This window comes from Corvus kubaryi, unplaced genomic scaffold (assembly GCF_017639235.1).
Source record: "Corvus kubaryi isolate FWS band 111438036 unplaced genomic scaffold, C.kubaryi_AGA036_p1.0 split1-37296, whole genome shotgun sequence".
NCBI lineage: Eukaryota > Metazoa > Chordata > Aves > Passeriformes > Corvidae > Corvus > Corvus kubaryi.
Genome location: NW_024582075.1, coordinates 11835812 through 11861225, shown reverse-complemented (window position 1 = coordinate 11861225; position 25414 = coordinate 11835812). Strand labels below are relative to the sequence as shown.

The window sequence follows — 25414 nt, the reverse complement described above, 5'->3', positions numbered from 1 at the left end:
CTGCCGGGGCACCTGCGGGCGGGGGCGGGCGGGGGCGGCGCGTCCCGCCCTGACGTCACGGCGCTCCCGCACCGCCGCCCCCGTCTGACAGCCCCGGTGCGGTGCGGGCAGGCAGAGAGCCCCGGCTCGGCTCGGCTCGGCTCGGCTCGGCTCCGCTCCGCTCCGCTCCGCTCCGCTCCGCTCCGCAGGGCTGCAGCGCGCTGCCCTCGCTATGTCGGTGGCCGGGCTGAAGAAGCAGTTCCACAAAGCCACGCAGGTACCGAGCCCTCTCCCACGGCTGCGGCCCGAGTGTGCGTGGGCATGCACGGGTGTGCGCTGTGCGGGGTCGTGCGCGGGTTTCCATTCGAGGGAGTGCAGCGTGAGTGGGTTTGCGCGGATGATGTGCCGGGTGGTGCCCGATGAGTGAGCGTGCGAGGGGCCCTGTGTCCGCACGGGTGTGCGCGGTGCGCGCAGGGATGTGCGCTGTGCGTGAATGTGCAGGGGGGCGGAGGGTCCACAGGGGTCTCCATCTGCGGAGGGCCAGGACTTGCGGGGCCGCCGCGCCTCCCCCGCCCGGCCCCGGTCGCGTTGCGGCAGCGGGCAGGGGCTCCTGGAGTGCGGGAGTAGCTCCGGGCTGCCCTGTCCTCCCCGCTTGGAGCCCGCGGGGGCAGCTGATTGAGCAAATTACCGCCGTGGGCTTGGACCTTCCCTACCGAGGCGCACCGTGTTTCCATAGGTGTTGTTTTAGCCTGACTTTGGGAAAAGAGCAATAAACATGACCTTTTTGTTTGTGGGTCTAGACTACAGCTGAAATCCGAGTAATGAGGTTTGGTTCTGTTGCTTTAGGCATGGTGCGATATTGCAGGAAGGTCAGGGCGAGTGTTTCACCAGTAGCTGAGTTGTTTCATAATACAAAGTCTGTGTGTTACAGTCTGCAAGAGTACAATTTCTGACTCAGTGTGCTTTGGGGCTAAATTTAAAATGGTTTCATAGAAGTCAGAGGAATTGCTTTGAATCTAGAGATCTGACACCAAGACCCGTGCAGTGTGCTTTTTTTTTTTTAAATTTTATTTCTTCTAGTTTGTAACGAAGTAGAAAATCTCCCATTATTTCCTACTACTTGCCATTGCAGAGATCTTCAAGTAGGAGTCTTGGTCACTGCAAGCAGTCTATAGACGCAGACACGCAAGATACATTCAGCTGTTAGACTTTTCAACACCCATGTATTTCCCTTTCTCATGCATCTCATCTCTTGCACACTATGGGGAAGTGTTCCCTGAAAGAATGATCCTTAATCAAAGTATTCATCCAAATTCTGATTTTCCATACCTTGGAGTTTCACCAGTACACATTGTAACTTTGAATGCAATGAGTTATGCCAAGTCCTGCCTGGGCTCATGCAGGCATTGAGTAACACGGTGTCTCACCTTTCCTGCCACGTTGTGCTGCATCATTGGTAAAATAAGCCTCACAAGAAAACGGCTGCACTCAAAACAGATGCTGCAAGGAGCAGGTAAGGGTGCCTGAGCCCATCCGGCAGTGCCCATCTGCTGCTGTTTGTTGTTTCTTCCCCTGCTGTCTATGGTGCTATGAGAAACCCACGAATCATCATTACTGCAATGAATTCTGGTACTGGAAATAAGAATTTCAGTGTCTGTGTGATCCATGTTTAAGAAGCAGGCAAACTGAAGTTCACTTTTTAGTACTAGAAGTCTCAGTTCATCATTATTGTAAGGTAATGAGAATGCATCTGCATCAGCAGAGGTAAACATCTTTTTTTGAGGGAGCATGGTGTGAAAGCTCTGTGCATGCTGTTTTGTCCTTCAGATGACACTCTCACACTGATTGTCAGTACTGTCATTTAGAAGGAAGGAAGAGTTTTAGCTGTCTGGAGCCAAAATACTAAGTCTCTGATGCCAGATTTAGCCGCCTGACATCTGATGACCCTGGAATTTTTGTCCCCAGCCCTTACTTTCAGAGTTTGTTTTCATGCAGGCCATGAAGACACATTCATGTATGAGAATGACTCACAAGTACGTTGAAGACAGATCTGTTTATTGGCTTGTTTGCATTATGAGTGAGAAATCTGCGATGTAGTTGTGCTGACCTTGCTGTAGGGAGTAATCCTTTAGACTAGTGATTAAACCCCAGGTGAAATACAGATTGACATTGCTGGCATGAACGGAGCTTTCCAGACAGGACCAGGAAAATAGGAAGTTTTAAAAATTCTGAATTACAGATTTGGTTCTTACTCATGTTTATATATATGATGTGCTGTTTTAATAGAGTCCTAAGTCTTATCAAGAACGCATCTGGATTGTTTTATACAATGTAAAAATTTTATTTAATGTCATTTATTGTTTTCTGACTTGTTAAATGTCAAACTAACTTGCATGAAGTACTGCCAGTTTAGAAGCCATCCTGAAGAACTTCATGCCTGTCAAATTTCATGGACCAACTGCAACAGCAGTGAGTCACTGAAAAGCAAAGGGATACTTTGCACCTTCTGGAATGAGTCAAGTGTTCACCCTTTTCTTTTGCCTTTCAGCAAAACTAATGCGTTTACCTCTGTGCAGCAGAGAACTAAAGTTTAGAGAAATCTCCTGAGTTTGTAAAAGCAGGGTGAGTCTGGAAGTCCTGACATTAATACAAAATTGCAAGATATTAGACCGACTGGTGTGGAGCAGGTTAGGTTATTAATTTGCTTCTTATACCCACAAAGCACCTAAGAAGGAGAAATAACTCCATTTGAATGTTAATGTGCTGCTGCAAATCTATCATACGTCCTGAAGCTAGGAAGATTGATCTAAAGAGTGTTTTTCCAGAAATGGGCAACAAAGTGCTATGCCACCAAATTATCCCTTTTTCTTTAGGCATGCACACTCCTTTGCCAGTAGTGCTATGCCAGCATGACCGAGAGAATATTGCTTCCTACAGGTTTATGTACAGTTTTAAAAGTACCATAATCACTTTGGGTGATACAGATCTGACAGTCTGGGGCATTTAAACAGAGTTGTTTTAAAATAGGATGAGCTTTGTTTCCACATGACTGCATTCATTGCATAATGTGGCTCTTGTGAGGCACAGTCAAAACTAAGCTTTCAGAAAGCAATAATTTCATAGGGAAGGAGATTAACAAAAATTCAGGGAATGGCCACATCTGATGTTCCATTGGAAGCACCTGAATAAATGTGACTGACATTTAAATAGCAGTCTGAATGTGGTGATTTGAACCAAAACCCTGTCATACAGTTTCTTTTCTACCGCTGTATTCTGCTTTTATGATACGTGACTAAATTTGTCTCAACACCAAGACCAAATTAACCAGTTTATACAGTTTTATAGAGAAAAACGTTTGATATTGAAAGAAATAATCTGAAGAAATTACTTCCACTCCACCCATCGTTGTCACTAGATTGTTAGATGCCCTGACTTTAGGTGGGAAGTACTGTGCTTCTGTCTTTAACCACATAAACTGTGAATTGCACAGTAGGAGAATGACTGTGGTGGTTAATAAGAAGCAAATGAGACTCCTGCCTTGCTATGCTATTGTCCAGAAAATTCTGTGCACTTCACAGGGATTCTTGATTCACAGCCTGTCTACGCGGGTTCTCTTGCAAAAACAAAGACAGAATATTAGGGTTTATCTGTCTGAATGGTTTTTTTTAATTCCTTGGTCAGAAGTATGTAAAATGTTTTTCACCAGAATTTATGAAGCAATCCACTTACTAAACAAACTGCAACAAAACAATTTTTACTGTTCTGTGTTGATATCAATATTTTCCTAAATCTCTAGCACCCTCTGTATTCATAATGTTCCCGACTGTCCTGCAATGTTGAGTAGGAGCTGTGTGTGCTTTTCCAGTGATAGGACGTCACCTGTCTTTTCCAGCTGACTGTGGTTGAAGCTGGGCTCACACTGGGTCTGCTTTTCTCCTTCCATGTTTCCTCATAGCCTCACCCACCGAATAATGGTCAATTCCTGTATATGTAAAGGTAGTTATGGGAGTTGGTCTGGGAAGTTGGGCAATGTTACATTTTTCTTAGTGCAAATGCTGTGCCGTGTGTCTGTCGCTTATGTGGAAATTAATGAGCTCATTTCTCATGTAGTGTGGGAACTTGTGAGCAGTCTGAGGAAAGCAAAAGGGGAGCCATTTGCAGGGTGGTGTGACTCTGAGGATGGTGCCCAAACAGGCTGCTAGAAACTTCTGTCCAAGAACATGCACCTCTGGCAGTCTGTTGGTTTCTCTCAGTGTGGAGCACTACCTTTTGAGATCAAGGAAAGGGAGCAAATTTCTGATCTGGAAATAAAGGCTATTTTTAGAAAAAAATACTTACTTAGCTGCAGAGGGGATTATTTCCACAGCAGGTAGGGAAATTCCTTCTGTTTGTGCACTCTATCTTGATTGCCAGATACATTATTCACATTTGGCATCATTCCCATGTGTCCTTTTATTGATATTACATAATTGAAAGGGTGAAAAATTGACTTTGATCTAAATTGCCCTTTAGTTGGATACTGTGTAACCCTTCTGAGTTGTTGATGGCTTAAACAGTCTGCACCAGTTTCAAACCCTGTTTCTAAATCTGATTAGAGGAACTGCTGCTTTGTGTACTAAAAAGATCATAGCTTTTTTTTTTTTAAAGATTTCTCGAACATGTATTACTGTAGTATCTTTCCAACTGATAGATGATACACTTTCCATTTTTATGTAGGTATATAAAAGTTGGAGCACTGAATGGCACTCATCTCTAAATTTTCCCCCAGTGATCTCTGGAGGCAAAGAATACCTGTGGATGCTGTGCTCAAAACACAGCCTGCACCAGATTTTTTTTTGATATCTTGACTTCCATCTTAACTGGAATTATTACATAGCAAGGAAGAACTGTCTGCTCTTGGTCACTCATGCAAAACAGTCATTAAGTTTTAAATGCATCCTCACAACTAGCATACTGATAGATAGCATGTTCATGAAAGTGCTGGAGCAGCATAACCAGTTTTGATTGAAGATTTTGCAGAGGTTACTGTGCAGAAGATTCTGTAGTTTTATGTAGCTGTTACTTGCAAATGTAAGGGAGGTGCTGGGTTGGTCTGAGATAATCCTTGTGAAGGATGGAGGGTTGAGGAGCTTGAACACTGGCTGTCATGACCTAGCAGTGTACCAGTGAAGTCTGGCTTTGAAAAGATCAGCAAGAAGGACAGAGTTGAAAATCTGCTTTGGGGGCCCCAAGGAGCTGCTGCCACTCTGTGTGTACATATGAAGAGAAACTGTGTGGACAGCTTTTAGTGGGAAGTGCCCTGATGAAGCAGACTCGTGGCCATCTTATCAGTGAAAGTCTGTGATATGTTCAGGGACAGGCAAAACATCCTCCAAACCTCTTCTCTTAGAACTGAAAGGTCGTCCTTGTGCTGCTTTCCAGAAACTTCTGTGGCTCTGGTTCTCAATTTCTTCTCATGTAGTGGCCACTGATGGACAATGGTGGTGCTTATCCTTTCTTAATTATACGGAGATAATCAGACGAAAGAAAATTGAGTTACAGCATGGTATTATTGTGATGATGTTTGCCACAGCAGAATTACCTCGCTTTCAGTGCTATCTAATCCTGCACTTAATCTTAGAGACAAAATAGTGCTTTTTTATAATCTGAGGTTATAGCACACCACAGGAATCCAACGAATCTGTCATAAAAGTGCTAGGAGTTAATTTTTTTTTTCTCACGAAGTTGAGAAAAAAAAGAGAAATTGCTATTTACTGTGCTTACATTTTTCATAAGCTTTCCTTTATGAAGGCTCTACAGACCTGCATGGTAGAAAATGAAAAATTCGAAGTGTTTTTTTGAAATTCAGCATATTTTCAATTTGTCTGTGGATGGAAATCACTATGATGGACCTGGACAGAATGCTTCATGGGTATGTAGTTGCACTTGATGTAATAGTGATGATGTTCTTGTGTCCATGATGGAGGACATATCTTTATAAATAAACATCTCGCAATTTTTTTTTTTCATTCTGTAGGCTGAAATTGGACTGATGTAATTGTTGTAGCATCATTTGGTTCACACTGAATGCAGCAGTTTACTCTCACCTTCTTTGCCCATCATCATTCCTCCACAGAAAGGGAGTGTTATTTGATCCCAGCAAAGGTGCTGCTGAGGCAGCAGCAGCATAACCTTGTGGTTTGGTGTGATGCCAGAGGACCTTCTGAAAGAACAAGAAATTCAACCACTCATTTGGCTGTTTTTCCTCTTACTGGGGATGGGCTGGAGAATTGAACGCATATCTGTTTCAGAAAAGATAGGTGCCACTAGCTGGGATCCTTGTCAGCATTGATGCAGTTTCCTTCAGACTGTTTTGGTCTTGTGTTCCTTGGATTTGTTATCACTGTCAAAAGGGAATATTAAGCTGAATCCTTTATAAGCAGAAATTCTAAAATAGAGAAAAATATTGGCTTTCTCTGTCTTTTCCCCCTCGATTCTATGGAAGTAGAACACTTCACAGTGTTAAAATGTTTACATTCCCCTCTGCCGCAGTCATATTTTTTGTGGATTTCAGTTTGGTGGTTTTAATAACTTGTGTTATTAATATATCAATTGTTACTCTTTTTGATTGCCTAGATTCCAGTTTCTTTTGGCTGCAAAAGGTCTTTAAATGTGAAAATAGTTTACCTAAACATTTTGATATAGGGCTTGTTTTTCACCTTTGTGTCACGAAATTTGGTGACTGTTGTGCAGAAACAACAACAATAGTATTTATCTTTCAATTTAAAGTGTCCTTAGGCACTAGACATCACTTCTGTTCTGCTTCTCTGGGAAAGAGTGCAACTATAGTGAAACAGGGTGGTTGGAGAACATGTTTCATTAGAAATGAAAGCTGGGGGTTTTTTCCTCTGGAAAGAAAATTGTCCTGCAAATTATTGTTGATTTCGTCTTTTATGACTTTCAGTAGACTAATGGGACTTGCTCTTTTAAGCATCACTAGACAGTTAGATATTTTTGCTGAGTTCTTTTCCAATCTGTACACTTTTCAGCTTTAAGATATGTGCCAGAAATTCCTTTTCATGCAAAATCAATCTAGATGCAGCAAACCAATTAATAATTCATAAGGTATAAATGTCAAAAATAAATAGTGTTTGCCTTTCCAGATGAGTCACTTAGAGCTTGGCTGTCTTGGAAAGTTATGGCATCATAATCTAAGGGCTGAATTGGAAGTGGTGCAATTTTACAAGTATAACTCTGCAATGGATAGGTTTCTTTCTGCCTGTAGAAGAGCAGCTTTTCAACTTTATTGGCTTTTTTTGAGAAGGGAGTTGAAGGCATCAGACTAAGACCCATCCTTCCACTGCAAAGAAAGTACTTGCCCAGAACTGGCTAAGGCATTAGAGATGATCAGTTAGTGTATTTTTCTCTACTAATTCACCAGCTTGATTTGTTTGCTTCAGAGGAAGTGAAGTGGTTTCACTACTTAGGAGCAGGTCCTAATTGAATCTTCTGTTGGCTGCTTCCTCCCATTTCTTGCACTGGTCAGGAAAGGATGGAACTTGGTTTTATTTTTTACTATTATGAAAGGAATTAGTAACTTTTAAAACAGAGCTGAGGCTTGCAGAATGTTCCAAGCAAATGCAAACATTTTTAGGAACCAAAATGTTTGAATGTGGAAATGTGCCTTGATGTGCAGAACAACCACATGAGTGCATGTTTACTGGTTAGACTCCATCATCCAAGGAGCCTTTCACTAGTATTAAAAAATGGAAATTTGTCTTTGAGGAAGAATGGTTGAATCTTACTTTTTTATTTACATTCTAAATTTGGGTTTTAAATATGAACATAGTATTCTGAGGCTGGCAGGGAATCTGCCTTTTTCACAAAATTCCTGAAAAACATATTGCCAAATATGAGGCAAATTCACCACTGTCAGATGTGGATATGACTATTGCAAGCAGCAAACATAATATGCCTTTCTTCTAGAATGCCATAAGTATAGACAGATAAAATATGAGTTTTCAAAGCATAGGAAATGTAATTGCTGAAAGCTGAGGCAAGTTTAGGTAAATGATCGTTAGCTTTTTAATGCAGAAAAATTTGTTTTCCTCTATCGGACTTTTTCTGTTTTGTTTTGTTTGCTATGTATGCTGCTGCAAAAAAGGCATGTAGGAACAAAAGTTAAGCTTTGCATGGTAGGAATGGGATTTCCTTACATGAGAGATTAAGAGCCAAAAATATATAAAATATCAAAAGGTAAGTAACTTTTTTTTTCTTTGTTTTACAATATTGTTATTCAAAATACATAAGTCGGGGTGATTTGGGTCCTGTTACTTTTCAAAGGTCTGAATTGGCATGTTTTAGGAAGGCTGCATTTTTATGGCCAAAAATCTGTAACACTTGAAATAGAATAACAAAAGCTCTACAGCTTCTGGAACGTATCCTGGTTTTTTATTTAACAGTAGACTTGGTTGGGAATAAAATGCTAGAAAGGAAGATGAGTGAGGATGAAAGACTGGAGAGGTCCACAACGGGAATCCTTGAAAACTGAGCAGATGCAAATTCTCTGCTCTGTTATGTATGGGTAGAGGGAGAAGGAATGGCAGATGTTAGTGAATGAAGCTAGCACCTGCTATTTCCTGCTTCGTTAGCCTGCTATTTCCAGGATTCCAGCTCCTGATCTGGACACAGTGATCATGTATGTTGTTCCAGCCTAGGAGAGAAGATGAATGTTCCCAAAACTCATACAGCTTAAGTAGCACCAATGGATTAACAAGGTCATCATGAATTTAATGGTGTTGGTATAGGTGGAATTGAATGTGATTAACGAGGGAAAAAGCCAACATTGTTTCTAAGATGACAACCCCAGCTGTTGCAGATTTCCTGTCTCACAGGGAGAAAGAATAAGGCAAAGGCAATACTCCTCTGCTGCTCTGATTTCAGGATAGTCTTTTAACAAAAACTGCTGGACAGCCACTGAAAAATAAGCTCTCCATGACTTAGTGCTTTTTCCGTTCCCTAGGGAGAGTTTGCTATTCTGAGTAGACTGACAGAGCCTTTATGTTTTGTGTGTGGAAAGTTTCTCCAGCACTGGCTGCCAAAGGTTCTGCTAGGTTTTGATCAGCAATGTCCCCGCATCAAATCAGTGACTCATTCAAACAGTTCGATGAAGCTCAAAACTCCCCCAGGCAGAAGATGAGCTCTGGGCTGGCATATTCCTGGGATCTCTGCAGCGCTGTGGCGTGCTGGGGCCCAAGGTGCTCTCAGTGACTGAAAGTACCCAGCCAGGCTGCAGAGGCAGAATGCAGTAACAGGTACTGGTTATGCAGATGTATAGCTTTTTGGGATGAAAGGCAAGATTGTCCCAGTGTGTCTTACTTCTCCATAGCCCCGAAGGAGGGGGAAGACCCTCCTACTTTAACTTGAGAAAGCATTGCTGCAGATTCTTAAGATGCATTTCAGTGTATCTGTAGAAAAGGAGCTATCCTTCTGCTCTGTGCTGTTCAGTGCATGCCACCGATGCCTGGAAGTGGCTACCTGAAAACAGAGGCTGGACAAAAATAAGATAATAAAGGAAGGTATTTATTTGAAGGGCCTTCAAAGGTACACCCTGGGCAGGCCAAAGGCTACACTCAAGATGGACCCTGGGTCATGGGTTCCTCACACTTTTATAAGTTTGATCCATTTTCTTATCAGGGTTAATTCTCCAATTAGAACTTCAGTTAATGATGTAGTTACCCCAAGTTTGCCCCTTCTCTTCAAAGGCTCTTAGTTTACATATTTTGGGGCCTGGGACAATCAAGGTGTTCTTGAAGAGCAAACCTAGAGAGGGTTTGTTATGTCTAACCAGCATGAGAGAACAGCAGTTAACAGGCTACACGAAACTTCAGTTACACACTAGGCAGTACAGGATTTGAAAAATATAAAAGTTAAAACCTATGGCATCATCACAAGTGGCTAAATCACATATATTCTCCTTCCTCAGAACAACGTAAGTCTCTGGACATGTGTGCGGTTGTGGTGCTTGAGATCTAGAGAGCCTTGATGGCAGAAGCTGAAGTTTGGCTTTCTTGTACATCCTGAATGTACTGGCCAAGAAAGGAATCGAGTGTGCTTGGGTTGAGTTTCTGACTGGGGCCTACTGGTTCCACTGCAGAATCTATTCTAAAAATAAAATAAGATCCTCAGATAAAAACAAATTGGAATGTGGATGGACTTCTACTTGAAAATGTCTACCAAACTACAGGAGAAAATTCACATGATGCCCAAGGCCTTACACTCATTTCTTTTGGGCTGATAGGGTAATTGCTGATTTACTCCTCTCATTTTAAGAACAAAACTGCTTCCAAAATCATGTATTAAAAACAGCTATATGGGATTTCCACCAACTTTTATAAAATGCAGGCAGTTTTCCTGAGCAGATTTAAAAGCTTCTCTAGAGACATACAGACATGGTGGTGTTAGATCTTGTTCCTTCTGAAAGACTCTTTCTCTCTTTTCTTGCACAGCACATTGGAGCAAGAGAGATTTGAAAGTTTAATGAAGGTGCAATAAAACAGCCTATTCTAGTTCCATCTTTTTCTCATTTCTGTTTGCACATTAACTACATGTGTGCCCAGGGAAACTTCTTGACCTACAAACAGATTGACTGCTGTAGACTTTTTTTTCCTGATTTACTCCTGATATTTCCTTTAAACCTTTGGAAATTGTTGTTACAGTAAATTGTATTTCCTTTAAATGCTATATTAATTTTCTTGCAATAAAATTAAAGTTGGGAAGGTAAATTAAGCAGCTGAGGGAGAAGCCATGGATGTCAAATAAGCTGTTTCTTAAGGAATGAAGACCAGATCAGGAGTATAAGTAACAGCCTTGTGGATGGCTGAGCCAGAGGGCTCAGGTCTAGAAACTTAGGGCTTTTGAAGCATGTGATGGAGCAGGTAGCAGGGAGCTACAGCAAGAGGGGAGAGTGGGATCAGGTATTGTCTTTGTACACTGTGTTTTAGCAATTTTATTAGCACTGCTCTGAGGACTTAACAGAAGAGCATGTGACGAATATTTATTTTTTCCTATTCTCTACTGTGATGTCATGCATGTAGTCATGATATCACAGCATACCATGGCTGTATTGCTATCAGAAGTCATCTGGTATGTCCATTTCCTGCCCTGAAATCTCCACTGTTGCCCTTGAGAGTGACTGGGTTTGTAGTTACAGGTTTAAGTTGTGAAATATTGAAGCTTAGCAGCATTAATAAGCAGGGATGAGATAATGCCAATTTGCTCCTTAGTATTGCCAGGTGAGAGATGAGAGCGCTTTAAAATGCTGTTGCCCTGTTTTTGCTTTCATGGGCTTGCCTTGGAAGTTACTTTCTATATACTGAAGAAGAAAGCAGTAGTCATTTCTGGTGCCCTGTGCTAAGCTACAGGGAAGACTTGAGGGAAAGGTATAGGAAGTCTGTCCTCTCATATCACAGATATACCTAAGTGTCTGACCAGAAATCTCAGGGAGGAGTGGAAGTGGCAGGGGGAAAAGACAAATTAAAGTATATTTACAGGTACTTGGTTTCCTGCCACAACCCTCCTGAGCCTGTGCCAACAAGGAAAGCTCTGCAGTGCTCTCTTCTGCAACCATTCCTCTTCCCACATCTCTGCTGCAAAGTGACCAGGAGGGCAGAAAAAGTGACTTTTTGCTCTTTTTCCGTGCCATCCTTCAACATCTGAGGAATTTCTGGCAGGGTTTGTGGGCCTAGTTTTCTCTGCAGCAGGTCAGGGTGAGCAGGGAGCTGAGACTTAAACAATTAATTCATTGCTTCTATGATTGTGACTCCTTGGCTCTACTGAAATATAGTATTTGGTTGGCAGGCTGGAAAGGATAGGTTTTGTTCTGATACCTTATTTGTTTTTAAGCGGCAGGAGTCCTGTCATTAACAACTGCTCTAAATTATAAAACAATGTAGTATAGCTCTTAATTCTTCAATGTAATATTTTAAGAGGTGGTTAAATTAGTTCATGAAAGCAGAAAACGTTTATGTATTATCAAAGATTTTGCAGGCAAGCAGTGCATAATCAAGATTTACAAAAATTTTCCCAGTATTTTGTTTCCAAAGGAGACTTGATACAAATGTACAGTGGAGGTGACCTGGTTGTTGATATGAGACATTCACTAATGCATATGGTATATGCCTTTACTCAGTAGCAAGAAAACATTCTGCATACTAAATTCTGCAGATCTAGGTATTTTTGCTTTTTTATCTTAAGCATTCAGAGGTCATCTTTAACTAAGCTTTTTTATTGTTATCATTATTAATAGTGTTTTAGCAGCATATAATTCCAAATGTTAAGGAGATATTACAGAATCCAGATGTTTTAAAATTAGTAATGCAAGAGCAAAACCTGTGGTTTTGTTATAACCACATGTTTATGAGACTTAAGAGTTTTTAGGGGGAAACAACACATAGCAGCAGACAAATGACAGGCATTGCAAAGAACCATCAGTAATTCCTCTGAGACATTTTGTCTTCCTGAAGTTCACCTCCTTCGAGAGCTGTTCCAGTTTAAAGTGTGTGCCAGATCTTTGACAGTGTGTGATTGTGCCCCTCCCTCTCGCTTTCTTTCAGATAGAGTGATGTAGCAGCTGACCTGAACTTCTGAGGCAGTGTCTATGTTGGAAAGTCACACAGTGCAAAAGGCTTGTGAAAATTGCAGGAAATAATCCAGATCCAGATGGACTTTTCTATGTCATGCAAAAATTTAAAGTTTTTTTTCAGACAGCTGTGAAGATCTTTCTGTTCAGCTGATGGGTTGACTTAAGTTTTAGATTTAGTAAATTGCTTGGCTACTACTAACTTCCTTTGCAAGCAAGGGGGTAGGTAGATGCAAGAAGAAAAGTAACATCATCCACACAGAAAAGAAATCATGTAGATTTACATGAGAGCTGTATTTTAGGAAATGGTGTAATAGTGAACAGATGTGGCAGAGCAGGTGTCTTTACCTTTCTCTCATTTTAAAGAACTAGATTGTATTTTCTGAGGCACAGGCCTACATGGGACTTTAAAGAGACATGAAATACCAAGAGGCCAGGATAGAACTCCTGAAACACTCCCTGTGATCTCTGGTGGTCTTGGTAGCAAGATGATGTCTTGCCATCTAGGAGGGTCATCTTCAGGAAATCTGAGGTAGTGGGTACCCTGCTACAGCAGGGTTCACATCTCAGATTGTTCACATCTCAAAGGTTGGTCACATCTCCAAGGTTTGAATAACCAGAGAGGAGACCAGGAGGCTGGTGAGGAACCACTTCTGTGCTCCATTGTGAGTTTTGATGTCTGCCATACTTGGCCTAGGAAGTGAAGGATCCTTAACCATTTTCTTTCTGTGCACCCAGACATACGCTAGGCAGTAAATAGTTGTAGTCATGAAGGGATCCACACAGGCAGTGTAAGCTCTGCTCAGAATTCCTCTCCCTGCTTTGCATCACTTTTGTCTCACCAGTATGCAAAAGTTGTGGCAGTGGAAAAGCAGCTGCAAACTTGTGAGAAAACTGTGAATTCATGATCTCTGGGTATGCCAAAGAGGGTGGCTATTGTAAATGTGGCCCTGAAGGCAAATATCTATTTATCCTGCTTTTTTTTTTTTTCCTTTGTATTTCTTTGTATTTTGCTGATCTGAGCCATTATTCTCATGCAACCAGAACCCAATGACTAGAGTGGTGTATCATCTTCACTGATGCTGGTCTTGCTGAAGGTACATGCTGTGTAATTCTGACTTGCTAATTTACCCAAGTGTACAGGGCTAGTGTGTAATGGTAGTGCCATACCTGTTTCTTGTCAGTGATTTGAAATATGTTGTTTAAAACCACACTTTTCAGACAAAGATAGACCTGTGATTTCTCCTTGACTTGACAACTTTGGTTTTGCGGCTGATCAAGTAATCAACAGGACTGGAAGATCTGATGAATTTAATCTATACTCAGCAGGTAAAGATCGTTGTAGGAACTGAAACATTTTAGGTGAGTATGGGAAGACCCTGGATTCTGCATCCCTCTGAAGAGTCAAGAACATGATGCCTCCTGGTCTCTGGAGGCTTATCTTCCCAGATACTTCCAGTAAAGCAATGCACTTCATCAGAGCCGTGTGCCATGAATTTTAATTGCCTTCAAATTCTTTGTTTGCACTGCAGCCTATTTTTGTGTGTAGAAGGAGAAAGATGGGGACACCCTGTATATTTATGTTATTTTTAAGGCCTTACATTTAATTTCTTTGTAGAATTGAAGATTTAAATGAAACGAGTGTATTTGGAAAGGTAAATTTTCAGCACTGAGAATGAGTTGATCAAAATTCATTATCCTTTTAAAATTTGGGCTCTTTGGCTATACTTTCCCAAAGTTCACACAAAAGCTTGATACATTATAATAAATACCATTTCTCATGAATAACACTTTAATCAATCAGGGAAATTATAGTTTTGGTAATATATGTGGGTGAGAGCCATTCTATATTTAAACCGTTTGGTGTACCCCCTATTTAATCAGAGCTTTGCTCATGTCATTATTTGTCTGTCTGGTTCTGTAGAGTCATTGTGATCTCCTCAGTCCTGCATGATAGGGGTGTGTGCATGGCAAAACTTCCAAGGCTGCATGGACTTTTGAAGTTTTCAGAAAGCACTCTTTGTTACAGAGAGCAGTCATGTAAAGTGGATTTTCCTTCAAATCTTCCTAAAGCAAATGTCATCATTGGTGTACTTTACTGTCATGCTGCAGAAAGGATGCTTATCTGTACTTATGCAAATAGCCTTTGTGAGAGCTCTGTTCCTTCTGTTTATTTGTGTTTCTAGGGTTGTGTCGCGGGTTCGGTTTGTAACCGGGCGGAAACACCAATTTAGTGTAGTGGTTTGGTCCAAAATACTCATTACTGTTTATCTGCTGTGAGATAAGAGTTAGGAGAAATGCAAAACAGGCACCAAACTTGAAAGAATATAAAGAAGTTTATTAACAGACCTAAAAGAAGAAGGAAAAAAAATTATACCACCTTCAGAACTCTCCTCCTCCCCCCACCTTCCTCCCTTCTCCCACTGACAATGTGAAAAGACAACCCTTAAGATGTTCAGTCTGTTTACCACTTCCATAATAACCTTGTTCAGTCCATTTAGAAAGAGAAGTCTCTTCTTGCTCATGCTATGAAAACATTATCACAACGAGACAGCCACCCACTTCCAAATATTGTTCAGTCCATTTAGGAAGAGGAGTCTCTCTGCCTGCGTGTGAGTCCTTTCCCCCGACTTGCAGCTTTTCCCGCAACTGCTTTCGAGGGTCCACTCTTGAAGTTTTCTGGGGTACAATTTTAAGGTTGAGCCGTTCAGAAACAAAAACAGAGGCCCTTCTCCTTCCCTGGGAGCAAAGGGTCTTCATCATCTTCATCTTTAGGACTATCTCTGGGAGCATCTCTACGGACTGAGGTTTTCTCCTTTCCCGTTCGGAGCAAAAGTCCTCATCTGGTTCATCTCTCCCTGTCCAAACTTCTCATGAAATTACAGCTGCGTCAGCATCTGCCTATCTCAGCGCAGGTGCTTTTGCTCACGAGTTGAACACTCCACCCCCCATATCTTCATGAAATTACAACAGGATACTCTGATATATCATAGCTTCACAACAGAATTTCAGCTTTAAGCATCTCCTCTCTCTCTTCCCTCAGGTTTTCAGCTCTTCATAGCAATAAAAGGGTTACTCTCACCTCGGCCTTGCAGCTTTGCAGCTGGAATGTTGAATTTTTCTTATCGCAGTGGAGAGGGGGGAGAGCCGAGCCGCTCCGGCTGCCCACGGCAAGGCAGTGGGGGGGGTTCCATGGCTGGAACAGGTCCATGGCTTCATGATGGCCGTGGCCCGGCCCGGCCTGGCCCAAGCAGGGCCTGGCCGGGCCCGCTGGCCCCCACACGGGGCCCGCAGCCACCTGTCCCAGTGCCGGAAACGAGAGAGAGCTTGGAGGGGGAGTTTGCCTATTCTTAAATGTGGATCACAGAGGTGATCACAACTTTAAGTGGCTTAGAGAATTGTCCATATTCAAACTGGCCAGCTGATAGGTTCTGTCAGTTCCCAGAGGAAACTGTAAGCACCCCTTAGCAAGGACGTCCCTTCCGGGACTACGCTTGCTAACCTATGACAGGTTGTTACAACTTTTCTTCCCATAAGACCTAATGACATCACTGAGCAGCATTACAAGTGATCTTCATCCTTTAACATGAAACTAATCAGTCACACAGAATTGTCCAAGGAGTAGACCAAAACCTGAATAACCCGTGTTGTATTTTTTCAGTGGAGTGTTCAACAGAGTTGCACACAGCAGAGGTCCGAGATCTTTATGCTAAATAACAACACAGAGATTCTTTTGCCTTCAGAGTGCTATAGCTGATGCTGCAAATAACTGTAAAGATTGGTGTATCCCAGTGGCATCCTATATATACACCTGGCCTTCTACCTGTGTCCTTGCTGCTGTGAGGACAAAACCAGACAAAACTAGACTGTGACAGACACTTTCCTTATACACTTCCTTCACACTGAACATATATATACACTAACTTGGTATGCACAGTTTTATATCTTGATTTCTTGAGTGACATCATGAAAACTAGCTGTCCCTCTGAGACTAACCCAGCTTTGCCTGTGTTCAGACATCTTAGTAGTTGTCTGCTTCTGGGGTGATGTGTATATGGCAATTACTCCTCTTCTGGTCCTCACATCCTCTCTCAGGAGCTATGAAGCTCTTAGGAGCCATAAAAATACATTTCTTGTACTTGCATTTTTACACTACAAATATATTTGGGTTTATAGCACTTCTTCTGCCCACATAACCTGGATTTTTCCTGCTAATTTCACATACTCATTCTCTGTAGAAAGACCTGTGAGTCAGTCGCTGCTTCTCTGCATTTGGAGATGAATTTGAGATTCTTGAATCGAATTAGACTCTCCCCGTAGACATGCAAGCTTTTTTCATTTCACATTCTTCGGGTTTTCTTGTCCTTGTGGAACTAGCGGTGAAATTACTGTAGTGAATCCCTATTTATATATCTGTATATGATTATGTATCAAGCAATCCCAGCCATTATTAGGGATGTGAATGTAATACTCAGACAAAGGAGATACGTAATTTTGTGTACATGTCCATTTTATTTATGTATCAGCATAGGAAATATTTAGATATAGACACACTACCTCTGATACTCTGAAGTTCCTCTTTAGGTGATGAAGTGGTACATCAGAGAAAATGGCTAGCTGTTGTTACCATCTGACCTGTGCAGAATATCTGAAAACGGTGCATCTATTTTATATATGTGTGCTGCAAACTTAAACAAAAGAGCGGATTTGAATACTAGCAGAAAGGAGATCAGCAAGCTTTTTGTAGCAAACTTAAGCTTCAGCATTCAAATCCAGGGATGAAAGTGGCTTCTGAAGTGGAAATTAATATTTTATGTTTTATATCCAAGTAGCAAATTATGGTAGTTTAATGAGACAAGCAGTACTATTTTGATGTATAGCGTAGTCAGCCATGAACATTTAAAAATCATGAGGTGGGCCATTATGTGTTGGGGTCTCCTCCCCTGCCATGGAGCCCTGGGAGAGGGGCCCTGAGGGGAGACACGGGGTTTCCCTGCCCTGCTCAGCCTCGTTCCCATTGGTTGGTTTGGGTTTCCTGGTGTGGCCAAGGACCCTTGGTCCCGTGACTGCGGAGTTCCTGGGCAGATCCTGGCCATGCGGCTGGAGAAATAAACATCTCTGAAACATCTACCACGAATCTGTCCATATATACTTCATTTCTACGGGACTCCTGGTTTGATATATGCATGTTGCAGTAATCCCCACTGCAACAATTATGATACTCAGAGGCTGAATTAAAAGCATGATTTAAAAAAATATACTGGACTGAGTTTGCATTATTCTTGATTTGAAACTTTTTGTGTTCATGATTCCAAACCTTTCAAGAAGTGCAGGGCCCAAATGTTTAGTTTAAAACTCCATGAAGTAGGTATCTTCAAGTAAATCATTTGCCCCCAGGTTCTGGAGCTATTATGAAAATAGTAAATAAAATTGCAAGATTTCAAAGTAAAAAACCACTGACATTTCATAATCAATAAAGTGAATTCCACCATAGACTAAGTGTGACATATGGCTTTTTCTTCCCAGTCTTTGCGTTGGTATAATGACCTTCCCAAAAAGTGATGTCAGCTGCTCTTTGTAAGTCTTTCTCTGAAGATCTTTCACTCCCTTGGTCACCCTCCTCTGGACATGCTCTAGTAGTTTGATGTCCTTCTTGAACTGAGCTCCCAAAACGGCACACAGAACCTGATGTGAGGCTGCACCAGCACATAGTAAAGATGGATGAGCATTTCTCTTGCCCACAGCTGGTGATGCTGTGCCTGAAGGATCCCAGAACACAGTTGCCCTCCTGGCTGGCAGGGCACTGGTGCCTCATATTCAACTTGCCATCAATCCAAACTCCCTCTTGTCTTTCCACAGGGCTGCTTTCCAGGCTCTTGTCCTTCAGCTTGAACATACAACCTGGATTACCGCATCACAGGTAGAAAATCCAGTACTCGCTCTTGTTCAATTTCATACAGTTGGTGATTGCCCACCTCTCTAGTTTTATCCATATCTCTCTGTAAGGCCTCTCTACCTCTGAGGAAGTTCACAACTTTTCCTCTTTTGGTAAGATCAGCAAAGTACTTAACATACTTTCGATTTCTGTGTCCAGGTAATTTATAAAAACATTAAAGAGCACTGGCCCTAAAACTGAGCCCCATGAAGCCCACTGGTGACTGTCTGCTGGCCTGATGTGACCCAATTTACTGTAAGCCCTACCCGTCAGTCAATTTCTCACCCAACATGTTATAGACTTTCCTAGCTGTGTGCTGGACATTTTGTCCAGCAGGCTACTGTGAGAGACAGCATATTAATCATGCATAATGAATGCTTTCATTAAGTGCAACACATCACATCTTCTTCATTATATAATATGTTTTAACTATTTATGTTCACAACAGAGCATGCAACTTTTTTAGTCAGTTCTTAAGACTGTTAAATTTTTCTTGAATCCTCTATAAAATTTGCATTAAATCTCACCTCTTCTAGTTCTACTCCGTGAATTGTTTTCCCATGTCTAAAACTGCAGAGATGACTCACATGTGCTCGGTGATATCTTGACCTCAGTGAAGTAGTTTTATAAAACCAAAAGTATTGCATTTTTCTCTGCACTGAGAGACAGACAGCCTCAGATACTCTGCCAATAGGATGTTGTTTAGTGACAGAGGGAAAGGGAAGCTCTAGCAAAAGAAGGGTCACTGTACCAATATGGAAATCATAGTATGTGGCACTGATAAATGACTTGATTGATGTATTAAAAACATGCTGGGATTAAAGACATTATGAAGCTCTTACAAGTAAAATGAATTATAGAAGAAAAAATTGCTTTGCTGCTTCTGTGTGAATGGCTTCTTTTGGCAGAGGTCTGGAGATCAGGAGTCAAGTCAGTCCCCAGACAACACTTAGCTGTGTTAGGGCAAATATGCAGTATAGATCTGCCTGAACGGGTGGCTGTGAAAAAGGAAGGACAGAGGACAGGGATCTGGTCAGGTAGTGTTACACATGCTGGCCAAAGAGCCTGAAGCAATAATGAGTTATGAGTACCTTGGGGGGAAGATCAGGCTGCAGGAGTCTGCTGAGGGGTGTGGTGTCTGCCCCTGTCATGGGGATCAGCACAGATATTCAGGTCTTTGCAGTATGCAGGGCCTGGTCTTCAGGTACTGTGCAGTTAACAGAATGTGGGGCTTTCTTAAACATTCAGTTATGCTTTCAGATTTTTCATCTAGGTTTAAGGTTTTGATTTAAGGCTAGGAAGACAGATGTAACATTGAAGTAAATAGAAACTTGTGGCATAGATATTTGTACATAACGTATCAAACATTTACATATAGGTACTTTCTGTAGCTTAATTAATTCCCACTACAGAACACATGCAGACGTCTTAAGCTCTTAGTATCCTAATTTTTATTATTAATTGATTATCATGTATAATAGAACTTCTGTTTTATGTAATTAGGGAAAGAGATTGTTTTTATAACTCAAGTTCTGCACTTTGATTTTCTTTGAACTTGAATTCTCAAGGAAGTGGTTCTTAAGCTACTTCAGACGTGTTAACAAATATTCAAATCCCAAATACTTCCAAAATTTGGTGAGGACATGAAGTAATATATCCAGTGCTGATGCCAGCTATTGTGATTGTAGTAGGAACAACTGTCTGTGATTCTGAGAGAAAAGATAAGTCATACTGAAAGGTTTATGACATCTTCTTTCACTATTAAGAGATAATTGAACAACAGTTAAAGCCTTGTTAGTCTTGTGGTATATTTAAAGCACAGATATGTACGGGAGATTAAGTATTCTTTGTATGTCTATGTGAAAGACAAGTTCATACAACTGTTGAGTTCCAAATTCAGTGTTCTTTTTGCTGGTGGAATGCTTGAGATGGCCACCTAAAAACAGAGACTAGGCAAGAATAAGAGAATAAAGGTAGGTATTTATTTGAAGGGCCTTCAAGGTACACCCTGAGCAGACCAAAGGCTACAGCCAAGATGGACCCCAAGTCACGAGTTCTTCACACTTTTATAAGTTTGGTTCATTTGCATATAAGGGTTAATTCTCCAATTAAAACTTCAGTTAATGATGTAATTTCTCCAAGTTTGCCCCCCTTAAGATGTTAGTTTACACATTTTGGGCCTAGGACAATCTGGGTATCCTTGGAGAACAAGCTTGGAGAGGCTTTGATATGTCTACCTAGCACGAGAGAACAGCAGTTAACAGGCTACAAGAAATGTCAGAGTTACACAGTAGGCAGTACAGGATTTGAAAAATATAAAAGTTAAAACCTAAGGTGTCAGAGCCATTGGCTGATTTGTCCCATAGAGATGGTTCTTGCTAATATGTAATCACATGATACAGGAGTTATGTTTTAACACTATCTTTAGAACAGAGCAGTTTTGCTAAGAGATACAAACTTCCACAAAATTTTTGGCAATTATTGATAAACTGCAATGTTTATCAATGCGATGTAGAGGATGTAGAATAAAATCCATATAAGAATTTGACTGGGGAACAGAAGTGTCAGTTTGTGTTTCAAGCAGTTTGTAAGCCAGTGTTTGACTGATTTTCTGCTCTTCTTTCTTAAGCAACTTCAGTTTCTTAGAGTAGAAGAGGTTTTTTATCAGTGAAAGGCTCTGAAAGCAAGAGTGACCTCCAGTGATAGAGTCTGCTTGTGAGGAAGTAGGGGTGTAGCTTTGTAAGAGCAAAGGAGCTTACCTGCTGAAAAATTCTGTCTCTCCTTTCACAATGGCTGAGAGGACCTTATCAGCCTGAAGTCTTCATGCTGCTGCCATCAGCAAAGCCAGTCTTGGTTCAGATGTCCACGTGAGTTACCCACCCCCCACTGTCAGGGATGGAAGCGGAAGCAGAATCACTTTTGGGAGAAAAGAAGGAGAAGGCTTCGTGGAGTATCACTCTGGAAAACACTATTGTCAGGAGACAAACCAGGTTAAAGATGAGCACAACAGTGAGGATTAGTGGACAAGGCTGGTAAATGAAGCCTCACTGGCATTTTAAACCAAATAAGAGTATTTATTATCCTTCTTCTCAGCATCTCATGTGGAAGCTCTCTAGTTGTGCAAATATGAGAAGTGGGGATTTAATTCTACTAAAAAAGAGATATTGAGTAAGTCCTTTCATATAAATAATGGCTTTTTCATAGGAACAGAAAAAAGACCTCTTTAAAATTTGTGTTTCCATTTTAAGCTGACTAAAAGGTCAACACAGACATTCCAAAGACAAGTGCTGGGATTAAAAAATGCATGTTTCTAGAGTTGGTTTGAGGCAGGAAAAATGCTGATGCATTTCCAAATGGGGATGCAGTCTTTATAGGAACTTCTGACACACCACAATAATCCTCTTCAAGTTCACACAAGTAACTTTAGGAAATGGTAGTAAACAATTAGTTAAGAAATGAGTAGTGTGTGGTAATAGACAAATACTTTTGACTGTACAGTCCAAATTACACCAATAACAATTGGTCTTTCAGTCTTGTTTTGTGTGATGAGAGTGCCTTTGTGACATGACGATGGCTAAAGTTCTGACACATATCAGGCTTTGAGACAGTGATGCTCATTATCAGCACAGCTAAGTCACAGTAACTGTTGTATTGCATGTTTTACTCTGCAACAGGTCCAATCCAACTGAATTTGGTAAATTATTTTAAACTTCTTTTGAGTACTCTGCAGAATCGAGCACTGTCAAAGAGGTTCATTGTTCAAGGCTCCACTATGTGGAGGCCTACAGAGGAAATCTGAAGAAAGTAGGTCTGGATGGCAAATTCAAATACCTGTGTTTTGTAAGAATGGCATATCTAATTAAGACAGAAAAGGATACACTTTGCAGGGTGTCTTGGATGTTCAACAGCATCAAAAAAGACCCCTAATGGTGTTCTAATTTAACTGTATGTGGAAAAGTCCATTTGACATTCCAGTCATATTCAAAATACCTACATCTCAGTGTGCATATTTGAGATTTAGGTAGTTGCTATGCCAAGTAGAGGAATTATCATTGAACTAAAGGTTAAATGATCTCTGATTTATTTCAGTCCAAAGGTAGAGGAACACTAGAAAAGGTTACCACATTTGTCACAGGAGTTTTCAAATGAGACAGTAAAATGAAGTACTTCAATTTGTTGGCTTTATGGACAAGACTATAAAAATATGAGCTTTTTTATTTTGAGCTTTGTCAATTCAGACATCACAGCAAAAGATATTCAGTAGAAAAGCCAATACTGACCTGAAATTTGCATCATTATGGTAAAGATCCCTGTCTGTGGGACATTTTAAAGTCACATTTCTTCTAGGCTTCCCCGGAACATTGCTGATTTGGAAACCGAGTCTTCCACTGTTCTTTCCTTTCTGCTTGCTCGTGCAGACATCACTGACATTGGAATAGTGATGCCTGTTCTGTCACTCCAGTAAAATCTGTGGTTTCCAGAATAGAGTATGCTATGTGTTGGTGTCCCAGAGAATATTGCTCTCCTGTGACCTCTCCTTCAAAGAAGCTTCACTTACTTTCAGCACTTGTATTTGTTTATTTCAGTCTAAGGAAAAATCCTCTGTGGAGGAGTTTGACTTTAGTCTACTATTGCCTTTCTTCCAGCAGAACACTATTTATTTTACATCCCTTTTCAATTCAGATATATTTAAAATGTCCACTACAAGAGGGACACTGAAGGAACTGCTGTCTTGTATTTCTTTCTCTGTTCCACCTTTCCTTTGAGTTCTCCTGATACTAGTCTTGATGAGGCACAGAAAAAGTACTGATTAGCAGGAAAAAAACATCATATGCTAAGAGAAGGAAAGTCAGACTTTTTGAGAAGTCTGCCCAGACATAATAATGTTGCAACAGACTGGAGCTGACTACAAGAGTGGCTAGCGCTTTGAACAGCTATGTGAATTGGGGCTCTCAGGAGAAGAGTGACATTAGCAGTGTAAGTGTTATTCAGTATTATTTTCCATTCAAACCTCACACTCTTGCAAAGGCATAGAAAGTTAATAACACTTCAGACATGGCATTTTCAGGATACAGAGAAAACATCTACAGGTCCTTATGCTTGCTATTCCCTGACCTTCTTGCCATTGATAGATTAGAAGCAGAAGCACTTGGGAATTTGCAGATAACTGGTTCCTGCAAGGATTCACTAAAGAAGAAGGAGTACTGCAACACTTCGCCTCTCTGTGCATTTCTGACTATAAATGGATGAACTACGCATTCAAGACTATATTTTGAAATGAAAATATCACTTTTTCAGTGTGAAGCGGTCAATTAATTTTATATGCCTATAAACAGGAAGACTTACTATAGTCTCAGACAGAAACCTTGGCTCTGACTCCTGCTTAAATGGTGATTACTGTTGTGACTGACTGTTGGGTGACTAAATGAGGAACATCCGTGACTAAAGGTGCGAGATGGTTTAGGTTAATCTTGGATCTGTAGGCTCCCTGTCTGGGTTTATTGTTGGTTTACATGATGCAGAGATAGAGGATAGGAAGGAGCCATGATTATTGGATCAGAGCTGATTCATTCTGTTCATCCCTTCAAAAAAAGTTGTACTCATTGTGGCTGGCTCAAGCAGGGATGCTGACAACAGAAAAAAAAATTGCCATTGTTTTTCTAAGAGGCACAAGTCATTCAATTCCTGATGAGCTGTACTTAAAACACATTTCTGCTGTAGAGAGTTTGACAGCATCCTCATTTCCAGACAGTCAAATATGCTGTTGAGGCTGTTTCAGTAGCACTAATTAACATGTTCTCTCCTGCTAGGAGTTAACAGCAACTATGCTGAAATCTTTTAGACTAATTTCTCAAAGACTCACACTGGTCTATTTTTAGGGTGTTGAGCAGCACAGCAGCATTGTTAGGAAGATTTTAAAGATGGCTTCTTTGTTGCCTGCAATGTCAGTGCCTGTATAAAATTTCTTTCTTGTGTCTTGCACTGTGAGCACCATTTTGCCTGTGTTTGGTGTGAGGTGAGGCAGCAGGAAGCAAGGGCTGATCACTGGGGAGCGACACTGGATTCCCTGGCAGCTGGGAGCTGCTTAGTGACTTCAGCACAGCATCGGTTCAGGCCCCCACTTAACAAATTTCAGTTACCATCAGTTATGAGCACTGAGGAAGAAGGGGGGCATGAGAGACACACTTCACCCCGTGTCTGACCATTTCCAGTTGATTTAGGAGTATTACACCACTTATATAATGCAGTTATTGCAGTGTCCCGGGAGGCATGGGCAGCAAATCGCATAGAGGAGGTTGCCTGATCAGAGAAATTCTGGCTTATGAGCCACTGTAGGGCAGCCTTGTCCCCTACTCTCCTGAACTGATTTATTGTCAGCTCACAAAGCAGTACAAGCTACTTTTATTCTCTTGATTTGTCTGATAGGGTGTTAAGATTTTATTTAGTCACAGGGTACGATAAGCTCTATATGGCTTATCTGTAGATTATGTAATGGCCCACAAACACAGGCTGGGGTCTCAGTTGGTCCTGAGCTATCTGTGCAGGGCTTGTGCTGTAGCAGTATTGTCATGGCCCGTATTTATCCATTTATTTAGAAACAGCTCATCCATCTCATATGGTCTTTATAGAAGATGCTAAGGACAAACCTTAAGAAGCCAAGGCACCTGGAATAAGTCCTTTTTCCCTTTTTTTTTTTTTTTTTTTAAGTTATAATAATGCATACATAGAAAGTGAAAGGGTGATACAATGAAATCGTTATTATCGGTGTTTTGCCATTTCTAAACTTACATTTACCTTGGTGAGACCCATTTTTAAATATTTAAGAGCATAATTGTTACCAAAAGCTGATACAGTATTCAGTAATAAAAGCTCTTGAATTC

At 41.1% G+C, this 25414-nt stretch overlaps 1 protein-coding gene across 1 annotated transcript in view; it reads left to right on the top strand.

The window, feature by feature from the left end:
• The first annotated feature begins 106 nt into the window (after positions 1-106).
• The window catches only part of SH3GL2 (SH3 domain containing GRB2 like 2, endophilin A1), a 93972-nt gene continuing 68664 nt past the window's right edge, over positions 107-25414 (top strand). Inside the window, exon 1 of the mRNA XM_042013124.1 lies at positions 107-256. Coding sequence (XP_041869058.1) covers positions 212-256 — 45 coding nt within the window. The 5' untranslated portion in view covers positions 107-211. The remainder of the gene's footprint in view (positions 257-25414) is intronic.